The sequence below is a fragment of the Lonchura striata genome, chromosome 15, assembly GCF_050655825.1.
Source record: "Lonchura striata isolate lonStrDom1 chromosome 15, ASM5065582v1, whole genome shotgun sequence".
Classification (NCBI taxonomy): Eukaryota; Metazoa; Chordata; class Aves; order Passeriformes; family Estrildidae; genus Lonchura; species Lonchura striata.
The window spans coordinates 4,745,466-4,768,535 of NC_140717.1; the positions used below are offsets into that span (position 1 = coordinate 4,745,466).

The window sequence follows — 23,070 nt, forward strand, 5'->3', positions numbered from 1 at the left end:
TGTCATATCTTAATTAGGCAGTTTATCCTTAAAAGACCTTACACACCTTGCTAAGTGTCCTTCTGGTACCTCCTTTGAGATATTTTTACACACTGACATGTCCCCTTTGGACACCCCCTTTTCCATATTGATACCCATTGATGAGGCCCCTTTTGAAATCTTCTTTCTGATATTGATACCCATTGACAGAGCCCCCCTGTGCACCCCATTTTTGATACTGATGCACATCGATGGGGTCCCTTTTTGGCCCCCGTTTCTGATATTGATCACATTGATCCAGTCCCTTTTTGGCCCCCCCTTTCCAATACTGATCACATTGGTCACTTTTTGGCACCCCTTTCCAATATTGATCCACATCGATATATCAGCCCTTTCTGGCCACTGTTCCTGATATTGATCACACCCATGTGGTCCCTTTTTGGCACTCCATTTCCAATATTGATCACACTGATCCCTTTTCTGGCCCCCATTTCCAATACTGATCACATTGATCCCTTTTTGACACTCTGTTTCCAGTATTGATCACACCAATGTGGTCCTTTTTTGACACTCCATTTCCAGTATTGATCACACTGAGGCAGTCCCCTTTTAGCCCCAATTTCCAATACTGATCACACTGATCCCTTTTTGGTCCCCATTTCCAATACCAATCACACTGATGTGATCCCTTTTTGGAACTCAGTTTCCAATATTGATCACATTGATCCTTTTTTGGTCCCCGCTTCCAATATTGATCACATTTATCCCTTTTTGGCACCCATTTCCAATATTGATCACATTGATCCTTTTTTGACACTCTGTTTCCAAGATTGATCACATTGATCCCTTTTTGGCTCCCATTTCCAATACTGATCACACCAACATGGTTCCTTTTTGACACTCCACTTCCAGTATTGATCACATTGATTCCTTTTTGACACTCCGTTTCCAATACTGATCACGCTGATCCCTCTCAGGCCGCCGTTCCCAGGACCGGCAGCCCCCGCGCCCTTTCGGTTCCGTTCCTGTCCCTTTCCCTCTCCTGCCGCTCCCTGTCCCTTTCCCTTTCCCTGTCCCTTTCCCTTTCCCTGTCCCCTTCCCTTTCCCTTTCCCTGTCCCCATTTCCCTTTCCCTCTCCCTTTCCCTTTCCATTTCCCTTTCCCTCTCCCGCTCCCTCTGCCTTTCCCTGTCCCTTTCCCTTTCCCCATTCCCATTTCCCCATTCCTCTTTCCCTCTCCCAGCTCTCCCTTTCCTCATTCCCATTTCCCTGTCCCGGCTCTCCCTTTCCCCATTCCCATTTCCCATTCCCATTTCCCCATTCCCATTGCCCTTTCCCTCTCCCGGGTCTCCCTGTCCCTTTCCCCATTCCCATTTCCCCATTCCCCTTTCCCTCTCCCGGCTCTCCCTTTCCCCATTCCCATTTCCCCATTCCCATTTCCCTGTCCCGGCTCTCCCTTTCCCCATTCCCATTTCCCCATTCCCATTTCCCATTCCCCATTCCCATTCCCATTCCCATTCCCATTTCCCATTCCCCGTTCCCATTTCCCATTTCCCGTTCCCATTCCCATTCCCATTCCCATTCCCATTCCCATTTCCCATTCCCATTCCCATTCCCCATTCCCATTCCCCATTCCCATTCCCATTCCCATTCCCATTCCCATTCCCCATTCCCATTCCCATTCCCATTCCCATTCCCATTCCCATTCCCATTTCCCTCTCCCGCCGCTGCCGGGCCCCTCCCCGGAAGCGCCGGCGGCCCCGCAGCGCAGGTAAACAGCCAAGATGGCGGCGGAGGCCGCGGGCGCGCCGGGGCCCGGCAGCGGCGGCGGGACGGGCCTGACGGACCTGCCGGGCGAGCTGCTGGAGCTCATCCTGTGCTGCGACGTGCTGGGCGCCGCCGACATCGGCCGCGTGTCCTGCACCTGCCGCCGGCTGCGCGAGGCGTGCCAGCCCCGCGGCAAGGTGTGGCGGGAGCGCTTCCGCCTCAGGTGGGCAGCGCGGCCGGCGGGGATCGGGCACCGCGGGGCCGGGCGCGGTCGGGAGCGGGGCGGCGGCCCGGGCCGGGCGAGCGCCGCCGGCACCACCCGGCCCCGGCCCGAGCGGGGCACCGAGCGCTGTGCCGGGGAGCGCGGCTTCAGAGGCGTCACCCGTGCCACGGGCAGAGACACCGCCGCTGTGCCGGGCTGCCCGGGGTTATCCAGCCCGGCCTGGCACACCGGCACGGAACGCGGCTTCAGAGGTTTCACCCCGTGCCGGGGCACCGCCGCTGTGCCGGGTCTGTCCAGCCTGGCCTGCAACGCTGGCGGCTTCTCCGGGCGGGTGTCCCGCACCCCCCGAGTTCTCCCGCAGGTCTTGTAGGAGATTTCTGCTTGCCGCCCTTCCAAAGCCCCGGGGAGGGACCAGGCTGAGCCTGCTGCTCGCAGGGGCTCCCCCTTGGCCGCAGATCAGTTCTGTGGCCCTTTCCATGCCGGGGCCCGTGGATTCCCTGCGTTCCCAGGGCCAGCCCGGGCTCTGGCAGTGGAACCATACACGGGGGTTGTGCATTGGGCCTCCTTGACCCCTCCAGAACTTCCAAAACAACAGGCAAGACCCATCTCAGGAGTGATGCTGGGCAGCACAGAGGTGTTCATGCGTGAGGGTTTGGGGAGAGCTGTTCTCACAGATTCCCAGACCCCTGGGGTGGGGTTTTGCTGCTGTTCTGTTTCCCCCAGGCTGCTGTGCACGTTTTGCCTGGGGGTGATGCTGGTCTCAGCAGTCCTGGGGGCAGCTCCCCTCATCCCCGGGGCTGTCCAGCCTCATCTCTTACCTGCCTTTGTCTGTGTTGGCACAGGAAAAGCAGCAGAATTGCTTTCTCTAGCTGCCAGTTGGCTCCTGAAATTCAGCTCAGCCCATGTGTGGGGATTGTTCCCTTTTCACAGGGGTAAAAAAACTGCTGAGGAGTTACAGCTTCCCCACTCCAGCAAGCCATGGCTCTGGGACTGACTTTCAGCAGTTCAGTGGCTGCAATTCCTGCAAGTTCCAGCCTGGTTGGGATCCAGCAGCTGGAATGGGTGATTGACACACATTGCTCTCCTCCTCGGTAATGGAATTTTTGGCAGGAGGCTTCACCCTGGCCTTGCCATCCTGGCTGGATTCCATTGTGAGCAATGGCACTTTCATCTTTCCAAAATTCCCACCGTCCTTCCAGCCCATGAAATTCTCCTTTCTCATCCCAAAATAAAGGACTGTGATAGTTATTGTGAGGTGGCTGCAGTTCAGCAGTAGCTGAAAGGCCAGGAATTCATCAGGAGAGAGGTTGTTATGTAATGTGAGGTTATTTGATTTTATTTTGTGGAGACAAGTGCAGGGGAGTTTTATTATTAACCAGCAGTGAAATATCTTCCAGGTGTGGTTTGCACAGCAGTAATAATCATTATACAGGAGGAGTGATTTCAGTATTTGGTAAATTAAATATATATATATATATATCCTGGAAAGAACCTAAGGAAGGTGGTTTGTATAAATCAGTAAAAATGAACAGCATGTCAAAACGTGGAATAAATCCCCCCATAAATGAAAAGAAACCCCTTTCTCTCAGCTTCATTTCCAAAATATTTCCATCTGTACTGATTCTTGTTCAGGTTTCTCACACAAGTGATCCTGGTATCTTCACAGCAGCAGGAATTGCAGTGCTGGCACATATTTTATGGCACAAAGTGTGTTGTGGCACCACACACCCACTTGATTCAAAAAGGTGCTGCTAACAGCCCCCAAAGCATGCCCTAAAGTTGGATTTTCAGATGAATTTGAAATTCTGGGTAAGCTGTGAAGTGTGTGGAGTGTGAGTCTCAGTGAAGGAGGGTTTTTTACAAGAAAACTGTGAGGCGGTTTATTTTTTTCCTTCAGACAATTATTTCTTGTCTCTTGTCAAACTGCAGAAGCATTTAGCTGTCACAATTTGACTTCAGATTGTATTTTCTTCCCATAGATGTTGCCACCAGCAAGGGCAGTGGAGGGAGCTGTGTTTTTAATGAGCTCCCTGAGGTGGTAGGAAAACACAGGACAGAGAATTCCCCTTCTGTTCAGTGCCAGCTTGGCTTCCTTCTTTGTGGCAAACTCTTTTAATTATAAAACTGAAGCATTTAGGATGTTTAGGTATTGAAATCCTGGAGTGGGAGCCTCTGAAGGTTTCAGGAGAGCTTGCTTTTAAATAATCATTAATGCACAGCTGCAGTCGGGGAGCTGTGCTTTGATGTCTGAGGTAATTCAATACAGTTGAAAGCTGGGCAGTGTTTGGGCACTGTCTCAGCCCCTCAGGTCGTTCTGGAGGTTCTCAGGGAGGTGAAATATTAATGATGCTGTTGGTTTGTGTGTGTGTGCAGGTGGCCATCCCTGCTGAAGTACTACAGCCACAGTGACGGTGTCAGCTGGCTGGAGGAGTACAAGGCACGGCACAACGCGGGGCTGGAGGCACAGAGGATCGTGGCTTCCTTCTCCAAAAGGTTCTTCTCAGAACATGTAAGTCCTCCCCTCTTTGTGTGTGTGTGTGCAGCAGCCCAGCCACTTGTCTAATAGAATCCTTAATAAAGTCATTAATTGAATCATTAAGGTTGGAAAAGACCTCCATGATCAGAACTGAACCGTGTCCCTAAGCACCACATCTTCACATTTTCTGAGCCCTTCGAAGGACCTCTGAAAAGCCAGAGCTGACATTCCTGAATTCCCTCAGGAAAACAAATCTTGCCACTGTGCAAGGAGGCTCTGAGAGCAGCTCAGTCCAAGTGGCTGTAGGGCTGCTTGTCTGAGCTTTATCTGCTGGACAGTAACCAGAGCTCAGTCAGGCTGAGATTTCTCACAGCATCCTGGGATGAAATCTCGAGTACACAAAGAACATCATTATTATTCTTTCAGAAATGTTGTGGCTTGCAAATGATGCAGCCACGAGAGCCCATGTTCTACCCTTGGTCTGCTGCCAGAAGGGTTTAGGCTGAGCCCAGCACTGCTCCTTGCAGCAACCCCACAGCAGCTGCTGCCAGGAGATTTTTCTTCAAAGGGTCCAGAAAATTGAACTTCTTTGAAGGACAGCAATTGCACCACTTCCCTAAGCAGCTTGTTCCAATGCTTGGCAACCCTTTCAGTTGATCAATTTTTCCTGATATCCAACCTAAACCTCCCCTGGAGCAGCTTGAGGCTGTTTCCTCTACACTGCCTGAGCATTCACATCACCAGGGTGTTTTCTTCTTTAAAAATCCTTAAATCCTTCAAAAGTTGTTTATTTCTTGGAGGAGTTTTGCCTTTTAAAAATGAGTTTATTTAGTCTTTATTCTTATTCTTATTAGGAAAAGGTTCTTTTTCCCCCAGAGGGTGCTGGGCACTGCCCAGGCTCCCCAGGGAATGGGCACAGCCAGAGGCTGCCAGAGCTCCAGGAGCATTTGGACAGTGCTGCCAGGGATGTGGTGGGATTTTGGGATGTCTGTGCAGGGACACAAGTTGGACTGGATGATCCTTCTGGTAGCTTGGGATATTCCATTAATCCATAATAATTCAAAGATTCACCTTCCTTGATTGTGATTTATTATTTTTATTAGTTTCTCTTGCCCCTCTCTCCACATCTCAACTGTGAACTCAGAGATTTTGTATTTCCTGGCTTTGTGTGAAAATGCTGAAACACAGCCAGAAAAGGAGAGAGTTCCAAATCCAGAGGTGTGTGGAGTGCAGCACACCCTGTGATTGCATTCAGCCCTAAAATCTCTTTGCTTTTTGCTGGGAGTTCAGCCCTGGCTCTGGGAATTCTGAAGGCCACAGGGTTTGTTGACACAAAGCACAGCTGCTGCTTCTCGCTGCAGACTTTGTGCAAGGACAAGTTCTGAGAGCTGTCACAAGCCCTTTGAGTTCAGGAGCAAAGCACAACAGGGCCACTCAGTTGCAAAGTGTGTTTTTGAAGTTCTCCAGCCAGCCATGACCCTGAAAAGCTTCTGTGTTCAGTGGGGAAAAGGTGAAAATGTGGTGTCTCACACTAATGTGCACATGAGACAGGAGTTACTTGGCTGTTTGCTTGGTAGCTGTGGATTTTGGCAAGCTGTACAGCTGGGTCAGCCTGGAATTCTGTGAAATGAGTATAAATACTGCCTGTGACTTTGGCTGAATTCAAAATCCCACACAGGAGCCACTAAACAGCCTCCCTTTTATGGCTCCTGTGCAGAAGGAAGGCAGCAGGGCCAGGTGGGGCTTTGGTGTCTCCTGGCTGCTCTGTTCTGCAGCAGCCAGACATTTACCCATGGAGAATTGTCAGAGCATTAACTGGGGGAAGCAGCTCCTGGATTCCTCCTGTTTTGATCACATATGCAAGTTCCATGGAGAGACCATTAAGCAATACCCAAAGGCCTCATGATGAGAACCATCTCCTGAGGGGCCAGAAACTGCAGCTTGATTCCCTGCTCAGACCTGAGAGGAGAAGGCTTTCAACCCATATATGAGCCCATATCCTATAGTGCAAAGCTTGAAAGCCAATTTTTTTTACAGTTCAGCCGAAGTTTAGAAAGTGATTTTGAATTCTGGAAGAAAATAGCTGTTCTGAATATAGATGCAGAAGTGGTTGTTGCAAAAGATAAAGGCTCCTGCTTCTTCATTCCTTCACCCAGGATGAATCTCCTGCACAGGGGGGGTGTATGGAGGGGTTCACTCAACCACAAGCAGAAGTTGATTCCACCTTAAAACCATGTGCAGCTTGCGCCCACCCTGCATAAATGTGATTCTGCTGGTCCTGAGCTCAGCATCTCAGCCCTAAATGCTGTAGAATTGAGCTGATACTGCTATAGGATATTCCTAGGGTTCTCAATAGTATAATAAATCCATGAGTACAGACTGTCAGTATTTGGGGAGCAGGGCATTTTTAAGATCTTTAATAAATCGGGAAAAAAAAAAAAAAAAAAGGACCGATTTGTTTTTGAGACTTTTTCTGAAGTTATGGGAGAATCTGTTGTGCTGTGCATAATTCCTTTCTGCTTTGGCAGGTCCCCTGTGATGGATTCAGTGACATCGAGACTCTGGGGTGCCCCAGCCATTTCTTTGAGGATGAGCTGATGTGTATCCTCAACATGGAAGGAAGGTAAGAGAGGGCTGAGAAATGGCAGGGATTTCCCTCTTCCACCAGTTCAAGGAGAAAAATACCCTGGTTAGTGCCTGACCTCAGCTTCTGCCCTTGGTCACTCATCAAACAGCACCCCCAGGCTTGCTAAGGCCTAATTTCACAACATATTGAGTATTTCCAGAGGAAACCATGGAAACCTTGTCCCACAAGAAGAAGATCCTTGGGTTTTGTGTTGCTTTTTGTTGTTTATTTCCTTGCCAGCTCATGGCATCTCTTGGGACGTATCCCATGCACCCTCAGCTCTGCCTAAGCAGTTCCCATCCTCTTGTTCCTTTTTGAATTAAGCCTGGGTCACCTTGCTAAGCTGATTTGCAGGATTAGACCAGAGGGAAGCAGGAATCCTTCAGGAATACCACCATGAATCCCTGAACCCTGAAATTCCTTTTTTTTTTTTTTTTTTTTTTCTTTTCTGAGCTGGAGTAGGTTGGTCCAATTTTTGTCCCCAGAGAAGCAGCTGAGTTGAATTCAGCCATTGCAAAATTTGCAGTTGTGTAAATTATTCAGACAGGTGGTAAATAAAACTCCTGGGTTTTATCTGCCTGGGTTATCTCATCACCTTGATTAACACTGGGCAAGAAGAGTAAGTTTATTTGAAGGTTTTATTTGGTTTATTTGAAGGGTTTTTTGCTGGTACCACCTACCCAGGCTGGGTTTGGTGTGATATAAAGCTGTGATAAATGTCCTTAATGGGGCCTAATAGCCTTGATTACAGGGACTGTTAATAGAGCTTGAAAAAACCCAACTGGAATGGCAATCATCTCATTTTTGCCTTTTCCCATCCATTTTATTGCCTTTTCTCTTTGAGCTGGGCCTGAGCATCTCTCATTTGACAACTGGTTAAAAAGCTTTTGAGGCTTTGCACTGGCCAAATGCCTCCCCATAAAGCAGAATTGATGCTAATTACACCCTGATTAAGCTATAGTCGGTGCCATTCAGGAGCATTAGACTAAATCATCTCCCTGGAAGATATCCCAATAAAGCAGTTGTCCCTATTGAGGGTCCTAGTTTATTGGAAGAAGATAAAATATTGTGAGATTTGATTGCCCTGCTGTCCAGGGGGATGGAGAGTCTTTAAAAAGTGATGGGGCTTTGCTGTAAAAAGTTTTGGAATTGTGTTGTCTGCAGAGCAACTGTTGATCTCCTCCTGCCTTTTCAGAGCTACAGAGTTGGTTTTCCTCTGGGGAATTTTGTTTTTCTTCTGAATGCTATTGGACTTACATTCGTGTCCCTCATCAATCTATTTTTAATGCTGAGAGGATGCTTTAGGAGTGGCTCTGGAGAGATGCAGTCAGACAGAGGGTAATGTTTTATGAATAAAGTATAGGATTTTAATCAGATATTCCTGAGCTCCTTTAATTAGGATCTGTGTTGTTTCCCATGATAATGTATCTTCCCAAAATTATGTATCGGTGATGGGATGAAAATTGGAGATGACAGGAGCAATGTTTTGCAAGTTATGTGTCTTTTTATGATAAATTCCTCTCAACATTCCCCTTTTGGGTTGACTTTCAGTGACAGTTCTTGTTGAGAAAAACAATAACCCAAACTGTAAACCTGTATTAAAACTTAAACCAACTGTTCACCCTTCAAATACCTATTTAGGGAAATATTTCCTCTTGCGTTTAACTGTGCAGGAAAGGACTCACCTGGAAGTACTATGCAAAGAAAATTCTCTATTTCCTACGGCAGCAGAACATCCTGAAGAACCTGAAGGAGTATCTGCAGCGCCCCACGGAGCGGCAGTCCTTTCTGGAGGGTGAGTCCTTGGCACAGACCCAGCCACAGCACCTAATGCCAGCTCTCCATCATGCTTTGGCTTGCAAGGAGCCTGCCTTGCTTAGATTCCAGCAAGCCTTGGCTAATGACTCAGAGTCCAGGTTGGATTTTGGATGTGTCTGGAATCCTTCCCGTCCCGCAGCAGCGTTGCATCAAAATGTCAGGACAGCATCGGGTGCTGTCAGTGCTGTGTGCTTGAAGAATCACCCCTGGGCAGCTGGGCTGAAGGCAGAAAATGCTAAAACATCAGAATCTTGAACAAGGTGCTGAGAAAATGAGCTGTAGCTCGACATCCTCATTACTGACATTGCTGCAGTGGCCCCTGAGCTGATTTCTAGTCAGCTCCCTGCTTTCCCCTTTCCCAGGAGCTCCTCTGATAGAGGCAGGGAGCAAACACAGGGAATTGTAGCCTGAGCCCTGGGAGTGTCTCCAGAACTGAGTGTTAAACTTTGGTGGGAAACAAATCCAAGTCCAGTCACACAGTGAGAGGGCACTTACACCTGCTGAGAAAGAGAAAGCTCTTTCTTCTGCTTCTTCTGCTCTTTGTGTCCTCAGTCTGGTGGATTATTCTCCTTCTGTCTTCTGAATGGCTCAGAAGCTGCCAGGGGCTGTAGAAGAGTCCCTTCCCCTTGGTACACACTCAAAAATGTCCCTGAAAGAGGACAAAAGAGGCTGTAACACCAAAGCTGGTTCTTGTTAATGCAGTAGGTTTTGAAGAAGGGACTCTTAGGGCAAGAAGGAGAAGCAAAAAGTGTAATTTTCTAGAAAAAAAAATTAATTATGAGACTTAGTCATGTGGGTCACAAATATGTGTGATTTGTCTGCCATGAGTGTGCCAGCAGGAAGTGTTTTGGGAATTTCCACCTGGTCAGAGCAGGGAGCAGTTTGGGAGGACAAAAAGGAGACACGGGGCCCTGCTGAACTCCTTGATTTACAGACCAGTCATTGACATGCTGACAGAGCCATGTAGGAGGCTGGAAGAGGTAAAATCCTTACAGTTGATTCCAAAGATTGAACAAGAGGAGGCTTTGGAAAGAGCAGATGTGCCAAGGAGAAGGTTCTGTGAAAAGGAAATATTTTCCTGCAGAGGCTTGGGCAGGAGGAACATGAAAGCTTGTTCTGTTCTGTGTTGTGTTAGGAAGATGGAGAGCAGCTGTGGAAGAGAAAGATGAATGTAGCAGATAAGGAAATGATGAACAAGGATGATATGGAGGATGTGACAGGAAGAAATCAGAACTGAGGCAGTGTGAGTGAAGCTGGGATCGTTTCAGGCTCTGAATAAAAATCTCTGTACACTGGGGAGGCGCCAGGGGCTGCGGTGTGAACACAGAGCTGGTCAAGCCTGACCCAGCAGCGTTGCTGCTCAAGGTACAGATACCTTTCAGCGTGGTGGAGAGGGCAAACCTGAGTTCAGCTGGTCATTTCTCATGTCAGCTCATTCCCTGCATTTTGTGTGACAAATCCAGCAGGTGACTGCAGGTTTCAGACACAGAGCTCTGCTGTTCTGCTGCAACCGCTCGCTGCATGCCTGGAATGTAGAGCAGGCAAAACCAAGCAAAGAAAAAACTGAAGTCCTGTTTCTTATGTAGTTTGTTTTTTCCAGGTGCTGTTTTGATTGATCAGTACTGTAACCCCCTGTCAGACATCTGCCTGAAGAGTGTCCAGGCTCAGGTGGACGATATCACGGACAAAGTGCGCAAAGTGCTGCGGACCAAGAACCCCAGGCACCCCAGCTTGGCTTCCAAGGCAGGTACTGTACAGAAATGTGCCTTCCTGCAGAGCTTTCCTGCACCTCTGCACAGATGAAACGGCTGTGGAGTTGTGGCAGCTTAAAGAGCTGTTGTTTGTATCCCCTGGCAAACAAAATTGTGACATTTACTGAGGCCATCATTCACGAAACAGCTGTTCAATAGCCCAGGGTTCAGTCCATCTGATGCTAAAAGAACTGGGAGGGGAATTATATTTTTTCCTATTTGTTTCTGGAATCTTATTAGTCCTGTTATCTATAGCTGAGCTGTGGGACTGGGGAGCAGCCTCTTTCCTGCCAATCTCAGAAAATCATCAGTAAAGAGCTGCATGTTTATAATTTCCAAAGGTCAGGCAGCATCTTGTTTATTTGTTTTATAAACACTGAGTAATTTCTGGCTTTCAAGGAGAGACTGAGCCTGCCCATGCAAAGATTTCATTGCATAAAGGTTGAGTGCTCTTGTTTTTTCAGTCTTTATTTCACTGCATGTGTTTCCAGGAGAGGTTCTCGTTCCAGAAGTGGAACTTCAGAGGCAGGTGCTTGATGCCATGAACTGTGTCTTGTATGAGCAGCTGAAATACAAAGGAAATGAGCTGGATTACTACAATTCACTGAATTCCTACATTCACCAGGTATGTGTGTGTGTCAGGCAAAAGCTGGGAGGCTGCAAGCCTCGAGACACTTTGTCTGAATGTAGCCAGACAAATAATTCTCTGTGAAGAGCAGCTCTTAAATAAATATGTTATCCTTCAGTGCATTTTCTGTCAAGTTGTATTTTCAGTTGTGAAGTCAACCCTTGAAATTCATGTTTTTCTTAAATCCCACCTGTGTTTTTGTCACATTTTTGTCCCCCAGGTTTTGATCCGCAGGACAGGGATTCCCATCAGTTTGTCTGTGCTTTATTTAACAATTGCCAGGCAGCTGGGAGTCAAACTGGAGCCTGTCAACTTTCCCAGCCATTTCCTACTGCGATGGTGTCAAGGAAAAGAAGGGTGAGTGACCTGCTGAACTCTGAAATTGTGCCCACAGTGACAAAAGCCAGAAGATATTTACAGCTCCAGACCTATGTGAGAGTGTTTAATTGGGTTCCATATGCCTGTACAGGGGGAAAGATCAGATCTTTAGGAAAGATTTCCTAGAACTCAGCTGCTGCTGCTGAATGGTAACAGATTTCCTGCTCTAGACCGAGAGGAGAATGTTTAATTATTTTCCCTCTGGAATTATAACTTATACAGAGGGGAAAAATCAGATTTTTAGGAAAGTTTTCCTAGAACTCAGTTCTGCTGCTGTTGAATAATAACAGATTTCCTGAAATAATAATACCCATGAGGTGATGTGAGAATTATGGGAAAGAGAGGAGGTACCAGGTAGTGTCTGTTTAGGAGGGAGCTGAGAAATGAAGGACACGGGTTGGAAGTGCTGAGGGAAGAACAGAAACAACAAACCACGAGACCCTGATCACAGTTTGGGCTCTTTGTTGCCTCTTCAGAAGCACAGATATTTTTGACTACACCTACATTGATGCCTTTGGGAAGGGGAAGCAGCTGACAGTGAAGGAGTGCGAGTACCTGATCGGGCACCACGTCACAGAGGAGTTCTATGGGGTGGTGACCTCCAAGGAGGTCCTGCAGCGCATGGTGGGCAACCTCCTGAACCTTGGCAAGAGGTGAGTTGAGGAGCCATACCCTGGGAAAAAGGACCAGGGGTACATGATCTGCATGTCCAATATTGCTGCTTCCAAAAGGTGTCGCTCAGCTCATGAGATCCTGAACATTCTGTGTGTCACAAGGCATTGTAATCGCCTGCATCTGAGTGGAAACAAAAATATTTAGTGAAACTAGTTCCTCTCAAGAAAATAGAAAAGATATTTTATTTTCTATTTGAAAAGCTGTCACTTGTCCACCTTGAGATCAGAGCCTTTTCCTGTCATGTGGTAGGCACAACCTCTGTGTTCAAATTAGCATTTTCAGAGATCCTGTTGGTTGTAGAATATTGAGTTTTGTTTCCAAGTCCTCCTGATAATCCCTTTCCCAAGCAGCCATAGACAGACTCACAGGAGTGGAAGGACTGTTGTAGGTGTCAGGGGAGCAAAAGGAAGTGGCTTGGAGAGTGAATTCCCTGTGTGGGATGGTCTGACCAAGGAGAAGAGCTGTGGGTGGGGGGGCAGAGTTCAGTGATGAGGTGTGGAGTGCTTCTCCTTGTAGCAGCCTGATGTGCTGAGTGACAATCCGTGCTGGAGTCACTGTTGTGAGCGTGCTGTACCTGCAGCATCATTTTGGGGACTCCCTCTGTCCCTGGGAGCTCTGGGGACAGGGTTGCAGAGCCTCACAGGTGAGAGTTTCCTTTCTGCTGGCAGAGAGAGCACTGACCAGTCCTACCAGCTGCTGAGAGACTCCTTGGACCTGTACCTGGCCATGTATCCAGACAATGTGCAGCACCTCATGCTCCAGGCCAGGTTATACTTCCACCTGGGAATCTGGCCAGAAAAGGTACCTGGGCACTCAGGGGAATGCTGTGGGGAAGGCTGAGCACTATTAACACTGGCTTATTGATTTTCGGGCTATGTCAGCCTGCATTACAGTCTGACACGAGTTGTTTCTGTAATAAATGCAGTTGGAGGAGTTCTTACATTGCAGGGAATCAATTTGAAGCGAGGAGAGTGGATGATTCTTGGCTGCCTGTCCTAGGGGAGAATTGGGAGCAGCTTTGAGTCATAATTTATGATTTACAGCTTGTCTTGTAACCAACACCATGGATTGTTGAGTTATAAGAGCATCCTGTTTGTGCCTAAATTGTGGTAGAACTCCTGCTGGGCTCTTGCAAAAGGAGCAATTACTTTATCAGAAAACTTTAGGAAGTTATCTTTTATAAATAAAACCAAAGCTGTGCTTCCAACCTTGGCCACACAGTCTGTGGCTCCTGTGAAAAGGCAGCTTGATATTGCTGTCCTTGGAATTCCTTTTCCTTCAGGGTAGCAACACCAGTCCTGTTATGTTGGGAGTGTGGGAAAGAAGGTGCTGAGATTTACAGGTTGTCTGGATCATCCAAGGCTTTCACTTTTTCTCAGGAGAAGGCACAGGGAAAAGCCTGTAAGTCAGAAAAGTCTGATTTTTTTCGTAGTGTGCCACTGCAGCACAGAGGTTTTCCTGCTCAAAATGCCCTGTGCTGGTTCAGTGGAGCTTGTGCCAGTTCACAGTTGTGAGTTTGGGAAGGGGACAGGAATATTGGCTGGATAGAAGCTGAGCAGAAGCAAAGCTCTTCCCACCAAATCAACTGGAACAGGACTGCTGGAGAAGCTGCCTTATTCCCTTTGAAGAACAAACTGTGCTAAGCTTGCCCTTCCTTTCTTACGGCAGCAAATTTTAGGTCAGCTTAGAAAAACCAGCGCCAAAAAATTGTGTATGGGAGGGACTCACTGAGCTGAAATAGCAATTGGACATAAATATGGAACACTGAAAGATCTTTCTGCCCCCTCCTGGCACTCAGGGATATATTTGGAGAACACCAGACTTGGATTTGCAGCCCCCCAGAACACAGAACCCAACCCCAGGGCTGAGTTTTACTGGGCTCTCTGCACCAGATGCAATGGAAATGAGCAAATTTGGATTTTCCAGGGTTGCATCCAGTCGTTCCAGGCTGTCAGGCAGGATTGCAGCTAACCAGAGAGAATGCTGTGTCTGTCAGGACACAATGTACCAGCTTTGACAGGAGCTGCCAGATTTATGGATGGGTAGGAAATCTAAAAAGTCCTGCAGAGCTACACTTAATGTTGTCCTAAATATTTGTAAATAACAGTAAATAAAACTCCTGAGATTCTCTGGCAGCTATGGTTCATTCCTTAAGGATTTTTCAGGATTTTCACATCCTTCTTTATTCTTAACAGAATTAAAGTGGCCAAGAAACCTGAGCTGTGTTTCTTCTCATGAATTACTCACCTGCCCTTTAGTTAAATTGATGATTTTCCTCGATTTTTGGCTGCTGTTCATACTGAACAGCCTGAGATTTCCATTCCTCTTCTGCTGCTGCTCTGAACTTAATGACCTATGATCAAGGAGACAATCCTTTGCCAGGTGCCAAAGTGTGGCAGATTTTGGGACTTGAGATATTTGATGTTGAGACAGATACCTGTCTTTTCCCAGCATGTTTACATAATAGGTTGGGGGTTTTTTCCTTGCTTTTACAAAAAATTGAAATTTGCTTTTCCTGCCTGTAACAAACCCAGCAGCAGGTGCTCTGATGTTGTGCCAGAGGGTGGAATTGTGGATCTGCAGAGCTTGCTGCTCTGTGTTCTTTAGTCATCCTGAGACAAGCAGCTTTTCTGTCTTGTTCCTTGGGAAAGCATCATGGAGGTTATTTCCACTTCCTCCTCTGCTGCCCTATTTTTGCTCCTCACAGACATGCTGAGAAGCTCTTTTAAGTTAAAATATTAGTTCTCAAGAGCAGCAGAAGTCACCTGGAATCACTTCCCAGCAGCATTTTGGAACACTGGGAACTGCATTCTCCTGACCAGGAACCTGGAGAGATGGTCTGTGGGCACTAAACAGGACACGATGAACTCGTGGGGCTGAGTTTTAAGGAGCTGCTGAGCTCTCCAGTGCCTTCCTTGGAAGCTGGGAGCATTACAAAGAGAAGAGGAATAAGAACAGGCTGTGTGCAGGCTGAACATGGAGCTGTGGCAGAGAACAGTGTGGAAGATGTTGTGGCAGATCTCAGGGCACTTACCTGCAGCTGACTCCAGCAATATATCTGTGTGTGTTTATGTCTTGGACAGGTGTCTGCTAAGGAAGGCAGGAATGGAAAATGCAAACCCCCTCCCTCTGAATTATTATAATTTTGAAATTAAAAGGCTCTCAGGCAAAGGTATGGGAGCAGGAATAACAGTTCTTTACTAGGAAAATTAAAAATACAAATGCAATAGTACAAACGAAAAGAAAAAATCCTTGCCAGAGTCAGAACAGACAGCAGCCCCATCCCAGGGGGGCTCAGCCCTCCTGCAGTGCCAGCTGTGCTTCTGCTGGAGCAGGATCCTGCACAAGGGGGGAGTTTTCCTCTGGAGCTCCAGGGCTGGGGGAGATGGGCCTGGGCTCCTCTGGGAATGCAGGGGGAAGAAAGCTGCTCCTCTGGGAATGCAGGGGGAAGAAAGCTGCTCCTCTGGGAATGCAGGGGGAAGAAAGCTGCTCCTCTGGGAATGCAGGGGGAAGAAAGCTGCTCCTCTGGGAATGCAGGGGGAAGGAAGCTGCTCCTCTGGGAATGCAGGGGGAAGGAAGCTGCTCCTCTGGGAATGCAGGGGGAAGAAAGCTGCTCCTCTGGGAATGCAGGGGGGAGAAAGCTGCTCCTCTGGGAATGCAGGGGGAAGGAAGCTGCTCCTCTGGGAATGCAGGGGGAAGGAAGCTGCTCCTCTGGGAATGCAGGGGGAAGAAAGCTGCTCCTCTGGGAATGCAGGGGGAAGGAAGCTGCTCCTCTGGGAATGCAGGGGGCAAAGGCTGCTGTGCTGTTCCCAGGTCAGATTGGATCCAGGTAGGAATGCTTGGCTCCTCCCCTGGGCACAGCATCTCCCATGGATGATGGAATTTTCTCAGCCATGCAGGGAAACTCAGTGGCCATGGACAGCAGAGATCTCCTGGAGGGAGGATTGGCTGTGGGAGAGATAAAGAAAAAACTGCCCCATGAACAGCAGAGAACTGCCCCAGCTCTGACAGATGAGGATAGAATACACACCCCTAGCTACACCTTTCAACCTAAGACAGTTTGTAAGTTGTGCTGCTTGGGGACGTGTCTTGAACCTGTTTTTGCTGTGGTTTGGAAGGTCCTGGACATCCTGCAGCACATCCAGGCCCTGGACCCCTCCCAGCACGGGGCTGTGGGGTACCTGGTGCAGCACACCCTGGAGCACATTGAGCGGCGCAAGGAGGAGCTGGGCCCCGAGGTCAAGCACCGCTCGGATGAGAAGCACAAGGAGGTTTGCTTCTCCATTGGGCTCATCATGAAACACAAGAGGTGAGCTTGGAGCCTTCCCCACGGTCAGCTCTGTGGCAGCAGAGCAGAAGGGTTTGAGCTGACAGCAGTGAGACGTGGTTTTGTGCCAAGGAGGAGCAGGAAATGCCAGGCACGTGCGTCTGTCCCGTGCAGGAAAGTGGGGGCAGCTCACAGTGCCTGGAGAGAGCAAATGTTTGCACTGCAGAGAGCCTGACTTGTCTGAGTCATCCTCTGTCACACAGGTACAGAGCTCTCCAGGAAACAGCAGCAACCACTTAATGAGGGAATGTGCAACAGAGTCAACTTTAAAATCGATTCTGATATTCCCAGGACAGTTTGTGGATGGTTCCCTGTGCTCTCATTCCTGTTCCTGCCTGCACTGCTCTGCCAGAGAGCCAGGCCAGCGCTGTGTTGCTTTGGCCACTCCTCTGACTCCCCAAGACATCCAGAGCATATCTGAGGGGTATCAGCAGTGACAGTTACAACACCTCACAATTAAAGCCCATAAATACTCTGTAAATACTGATGGCTTTGTTCTCTGTGCTGGGCTTGCCACGTCTGTGTGATGAGCACAGGAGTAGGTGCACAGCCCAGCAGGGTGGTTGATCCTTCTTCATTTCTTCCTTCCCCTTCTGGCTGCTGACTTTCAGGCTCTTTGTTATTCCCTTTTCTTACTCAAATTTGGTGTTACTTTGCCTTCAGCTGTTTATTCCTGTCTATCCAGTCATTCATAGTCACTTCCCTCCACTTCAAAATACAAACACAAAGTCTTTCTGATTGTTTTTTTCCCCTCTCGCTCCTCTCCTCCTTGTGCCAGCTCTCAGGAGGTTCCTATCCTGTTTGTGCTCCGTTAATCTTGAGGAAAAAGAGCAGGCTCTGGAGTTTCCTCAGCCTTTGTGTGCAATTTCTTGAAGCAGGTATGGCTACAACTGTGTGATTTATGGCTGGGATCCTGCCTGCATGATGGGCCACGAGTGGATCCGGAACATGAACGTGCACAGCCTCCCCCACGGCCCCCACCAGCCCTTCTACAACGTCCTGGTGGAGGATGGCTCCTGCAGATATGCTGCCCAAGGTGAGCAGGGGCTCCTTGTGCACTCTGCCCACGTCAGGACAAAGGGGTGCTTCAGTGATTAATTAAGTGTGATTAACAAGGGTTAAGGTGGAGGTAGAAAGGAAATGATCTGAAGTCGTGGCCTGCTCTGTTTGCTCTCCATGAAATCAGCACTGCAGGGATGGACAGGAAGGCCCACTCTGGTGTGATCTCCTCTTTGACAGGAGCTGCCAGATTTATGGATGGGTAGGAAATCTAAAAGGTTCACACCATGAGAGTGTCCAGAAGTGTTTTGGACACTCTCATGGGTGTGAACCTCGACTGCTGCTTTGAAAGAAATAATTCAGCTTCTGCTGAAGGTTAGTCAGCAGCTCCTGACAGCTGTGCCTTGGACAGGACCTGGAAATGGGATTTAGTGAGGGGTTGCTAATCAGGACATGGTTCTGGCCACTGTCATTTGCCAGGATCCCAGGGGACACAGGTAACCTGGCTGTTAGTGCCACCTTTAACCAGAACAGAAATGATTGGCTCTTCACAAGTGTAGGGAGGTGTAGAAATCTCTATGTCACGTGCTTTATGCAACAAACCATAAGAGGAAACTCTTGTCTGATGGTCAGAGTGTGTGGTAAGAACTGTTGAACTGAGGTTCCGAAGAAAACTACAGAAGAGAAGCACAACTGTGACTCTGTACATTGTAAAAATATTCATTTGCCTCATGTTTGTGTTCCCCCTGTGACAGGGAGGAACATCCAGGCAGGGCAGCTGCACAGCCAGAGTGTGTTTGGCTAAGGGAAGACGTGGAAGCTGCTGGAGGGAAAATGCTGACCAAAATGCCCTTTCCCTGGGTGCTCCCTCATGTTCTGGTCCCCTGAGTGTGACAAGAAGTGTGACAAGAGGTGGTTTTACAGGCAGGGACACTCCTTCTGTAGATTTAAAGTGCAGGTGGTTCCCATTGTCCTGAGATTGGCTTTTTTGTATTCAGAAGCCCAAAAAGATGAAGTGGCAAATCCTGATGGCTCAGAACAGGCAGGGCTTGGCCTCAGAGAGTCTTAAAACCAGAAATTCTCATGTGTCATGGGTTGATATTAAAATATGCCTCTTGGTAATTACCTAATCAGGTAATTGTCCCCAGTGCTGCTGGGGCTGAGTCATCACTTATCTCGTGTTTAATGATGTTTAAACAAACAGAACCCTGTCTGATCCCACAGTTGTTGCAGGGTAGGCTGACACTGTTATCACTGCATCTCTGTGGCCTCCAAGAGTTCTGATGCTGCTGGGGAAAAGTGAAGGGTTTGTTCTTGCAGCTATTGATATCCCTTCTAAAACATCCTCAGATCATTTGGGAAGGATTATTTCATATCCTCCTGACCTGACTCTGGGGAGGGAGGGAGAGATTTTACTGAAAGAATCCTAAACAAATCCTCATGTGGAGTTTAATTTAACCTGCTCAGAAATAACCCCAAGCTTATTATAGATAAATGTACCTCAGTTTGAGGCCTTCCTGTGAATCTGTGGGTTGAGTGCAGCTAATTCCAGAACTCCTGTGTCATTCAGGGAGTTTAGTACCTGTCCACTCTTGTCTGTGTTTGGTTTGCTTTGTGACAGCACAAGAGAGAGATCTGTGGCTCAAAACTGCTCGTCAGCACCTTTGGGAGGCTCCCACCTTGTGCTGAACTCGCCTGTGTCAGCCTGTTCCCCTGCCAGCTGCTGTTCCACCCCTGCAGCTCTCCAAACCTGCAGCTCCCCATCCCTGCAGCTCCATCCCTGCAGCTCCAAACCTGCAGCTCCCCATCCCTGCAGCTCCCCATCCCTGCAGCTCCATCCCTGCAGCTCCCCATCCCTGCAGCTCCATCCCTGCAGCTCCCCATCCCTGCAGCTCCATCCCTGCAGCTCCATCCCTGCAGCTCCATCCCTGCAGCTCCCCAGCACAGCTCCCAGCTCAGCCATGCTGCTGCAGAGCACTCAGCAGTGCACATTGTTTTCCGCAGTGGTGCAGTATCTGAAAAGGTCCTTTGCAAGCCTCTAGGACTGCAGCAGGCTGCTGAGGCATGGAAAGCTCTGGTGCTGCTGGCTGCACACCCTGGCATGCAGCAGCTTCAAAGAGCCTGCATGGATTAATAGGAATTCTCTGTTCCCACTAATGAACTGGATTTCAGAGACAGATTATTCCTGAATGACATTCTCTGCACCCCAGCGTGTTCCTGCCCTGCCCAAAGTCAGCCTTTGATCCTGATGCAGCTTTTTTTCCTAGCTAATACTACCTGTTTTATCTGGCACAGTGCTGGAAAAAAATGACATCATTTGGGGAGTGCTGCAGGGCTCCAGCCTGTGGGATTTGCTCCCAGTCCCTGCTCTGCACCAGCACTGCAGAGCAGCCCTTGACTGGGGTCACCTTTGGGGTTCAGTGTTCAGGGGTCACCTTTGGGGTTCAGAGCTGTTTAACTTGCGCCTAATCAGGTTATGTAGAGGCAAGGAGCTGCTGTGGGAAAGAATCAGCATGTCCTACCTAGGGACTTTCACTGCACTTGGGGAAGTTTGGATTTAGGGAAGTTTGTTTTGCTGGAGGCACATGGTGAGCTTTGGCGTGGAGGAAGCATAGGCTGAGGGAGGAAGCTCTTGGCTCTTCTGCCAGGACAGCCTTGTGCAGATGGGCTCACCTTGAGGGGCATCTCTCCTAAAACAGATCCTCCAAGGGCTGTGAGGGATTAGAGGAGCAGAGCTCACTGCAGCAGCTTCTCCCACGCTTACAACCCAGTCCTGTGAGCAGCAGAGTGGGAGCAGCATCCTGCTGCAGTGATCCTCCAGGCAACCCCAGGCATAAAGCAGTTGCCGTGTCCGTGGTCGGTGGGCTCATCAGGAGGTGAGGCTCTGTGAGCTGTCACACTGCCCATTTTCCTGCATTAGGGCATTTTTTTCCTTTCAGGCACCAGATTTGGTGTTTCTAGAAACACAGACAAGGCCTGAGAGAGGCCCAGGGTTGGCTGCCTTGCAGCAGGCTGCTCTGTGGTGGTAACTGCTGCCTCCCTTCCCTGACAGAGAACCTGGAGTACAACTCTGAGCCCCGGGAGATCCCTCACCCCGACATCGGCCGCTATTTCTCCGAGTTCACCGGCGTTCACTACCTGGCAAACACCGAGCTGGAAATTCGCTACCCGGAGGATCTGGAGCTCACCCGAGCCACGGTGCAGAAAATTTACAGCTCAGGCAAGGAGTGAGTGCCAAAGGCAGCCTGGGGACAGAAGCAGCTGGAGTGTAGCTTTACCCTCTTTGCAGAACTTGCGTGGGAAGCAAGTTTGGTGACAATCCTTTGGCTTAATGCATTGAAAACTGCACTGAACTTGGAAACTGGTGCTACAGCATCTTCCCGTTGTCTGCCTGCCCATCCTGGCCCAAAGGCACAGGGACACTTTGGTACTTGAGGCCCAGCAGGAGGATCTTGCAGGGACAGCTGTGCCAGGAGCGTTGTCCTTGGGAAGGATCTGCACGTTCTGTCCTGCTGTGGTGGCATTAGAAGGTCAACACAGCGAGATCATGCTGTGGAATATGGAGGAATCCTCTCTTCCAGGGAAGGAAGCTGTTTGTCCTGGCAGTATTTCTGTTTGGCTGTGTCTGTCTGGTTTGGTTTGAGTGTGTATCCTGTGCAGGCAATAGTTTTTAAAGTTTCTCACGTTTCACTGTTGTCTTCTCCGGTCTGAATTTTTGGGTCAGGTATTGCTTCACCCCTGTAGTCTGATTGTTTCTAGAGCTACTGTTCCAATCATGAATATCCTTCTGAGCCTGGCAATATCCTTATGGGCCTGGGAAAAAGCTCCAGCCACAAAACCAGCAGCAGTGAGGCTCGTGGGGAGGCGAGCGGTGCTGACCCGGGGGCCAGGTGGCCACCTCACCGACACAGAGACTCCGAAAGCAGAGGAGGAGCTCCTGGCCCTTTTCCATGCCTGCTGAACACACCAGCCCATGTCCTGACCTTGTTCTTCAGTGTGTCCATCGTGTGTGTCCAAGGTGGGATCGATGGCACAGCCATGAGTGTCCCCAGGAGGAGCTGGAGCCTCCCGGGGATGTTTGGTGGGACCTTGAGTGACTTGGATGGACGCGGAGCTGCCGCTCGCTGCCATCTCCAATTATTTTTATCCAATAGGTATTTATGCAATACAGCGGAATGATGACTGGAACCTGGCCATCCCTGGAGTCAGCCAAACCGTTGTGGAAGCAAGATGTTAATTCCTGCAGCTTGAGGCCTTCTTCCTTCTTGCCAAAAGAAAACGGATTCTAGGGGGGTGCAGGGAGGAGCTTTAGCAGCTCGAGGCACACGACTTTTAACCTTGGCTTAAAGGCCCAGACAGAACCACTGCAGAAGAGGTTTTCCTCTGGGCTCGGGGGCTGTGGGGTGCAGAGTGACACGGTGTTTGTGCATATCTTTGTGGTTTCTGAAGCAATGTGTGTAGAGTAGCTGCAGCTCGTGTCTCCTGTCACTGTCCACTTGCAACACAGTAATTCTTCCTCCGAGCTGACAACTAGGGCCCTGTAGAGGTAGGTGGATGCTCTCTAGTCTCTTATGCACTACAGGTATCTCCACGTGGAATCACAGCCCTCCTCTCCAGCAATGCCTCTCCTGCATGTCACCTCCTGCAACCCTGAGCACTGGTTTGCTGTGGAAATAAATGCTGAGAGCCCAGCACTTTGGTGGTGGTGGTCTGCAGGGATCTGGGGCTCCAGGAGGAGCAGCCTGTGGGGAGAGAGTGAGGAATGCTGAGGGGGCTCTGCTCCAAGCACTCTGTCTTTAAAGAATCCCAGACTGGTTTGGGCTGGACAGGGCCTTAAAGCTCCTCTTGTTCCATGGGCAGGGACACCTTCACTGTCCCAGGTTGTCCTGACAGGAACTTGGAGGAAGGAGAAGTTTCCATTATGAAGCAGGGTAGGGAATCCTATGGCAGAAAATCTGAAATTCCATCTCTTGTTCTTGAGGGTTGGAGCAGACCCCCGCCCTCCAACCCATTGTGAAAGCAGATCCCAAAAGATTCCTGGCAGGGATGCAAGGCTGGGAATGGGGCTGGTGAGTCCCGGGGTGGCTGAGAAGGGGCAGAGCAGGGCCTGAGCTCCCCATTCCCAGCTGTCAGCAGGATTCCTGGGATTTTGTGCTCCCTTCTGCTGCCACCTGGGCCTCTCCAGTGCACCCAGGGCATTGCAGAGCTCGCAGGAGCCCTCAGCATGAGGAGCTGCCCGAGCTGCAGCCGTGCCAAAAAAGAGCCACAGAAAGCAGCCAGGGTTTCCCTGAGGATGGCCAGTGCTTGCCAGCCCACCTGGAAAGCTGCTGGGTGTCCAGGGGTCCCGGAGCAGCCAGCAGGGCCCTTTTGGGGTCACTCTGTGCTCACACCCTGAGAGGAGCCTGGCCCAGGAGCTGTTGCTCAC

The 23,070-nt window shown here is 49.3% G+C and overlaps 1 protein-coding gene across 1 annotated transcript; it reads left to right on the forward strand.

Annotated features, from left to right (window-relative positions):
* The first annotated feature begins 1,741 nt into the window (after positions 1–1,741).
* On the forward strand, positions 1,742–22,339 carry FBXO21 (F-box protein 21). Its single transcript, XM_077787120.2, has 12 exons — positions 1,742–1,967; positions 4,341–4,476; positions 6,972–7,066; positions 8,743–8,864; positions 10,488–10,634; positions 11,130–11,263; positions 11,487–11,623; positions 12,121–12,297; positions 12,988–13,120; positions 16,438–16,628; positions 17,525–17,682; positions 20,698–22,339. The coding sequence occupies exons 1-12, from the start codon at positions 1,762–1,764 to the stop codon at positions 20,874–20,876; spliced, it is 1,815 nt and encodes a 604-aa protein (XP_077643246.1). The 5' UTR covers positions 1,742–1,761; the 3' UTR covers positions 20,877–22,339.
* The last annotated feature ends 731 nt before the right edge of the window (positions 22,340–23,070 follow it).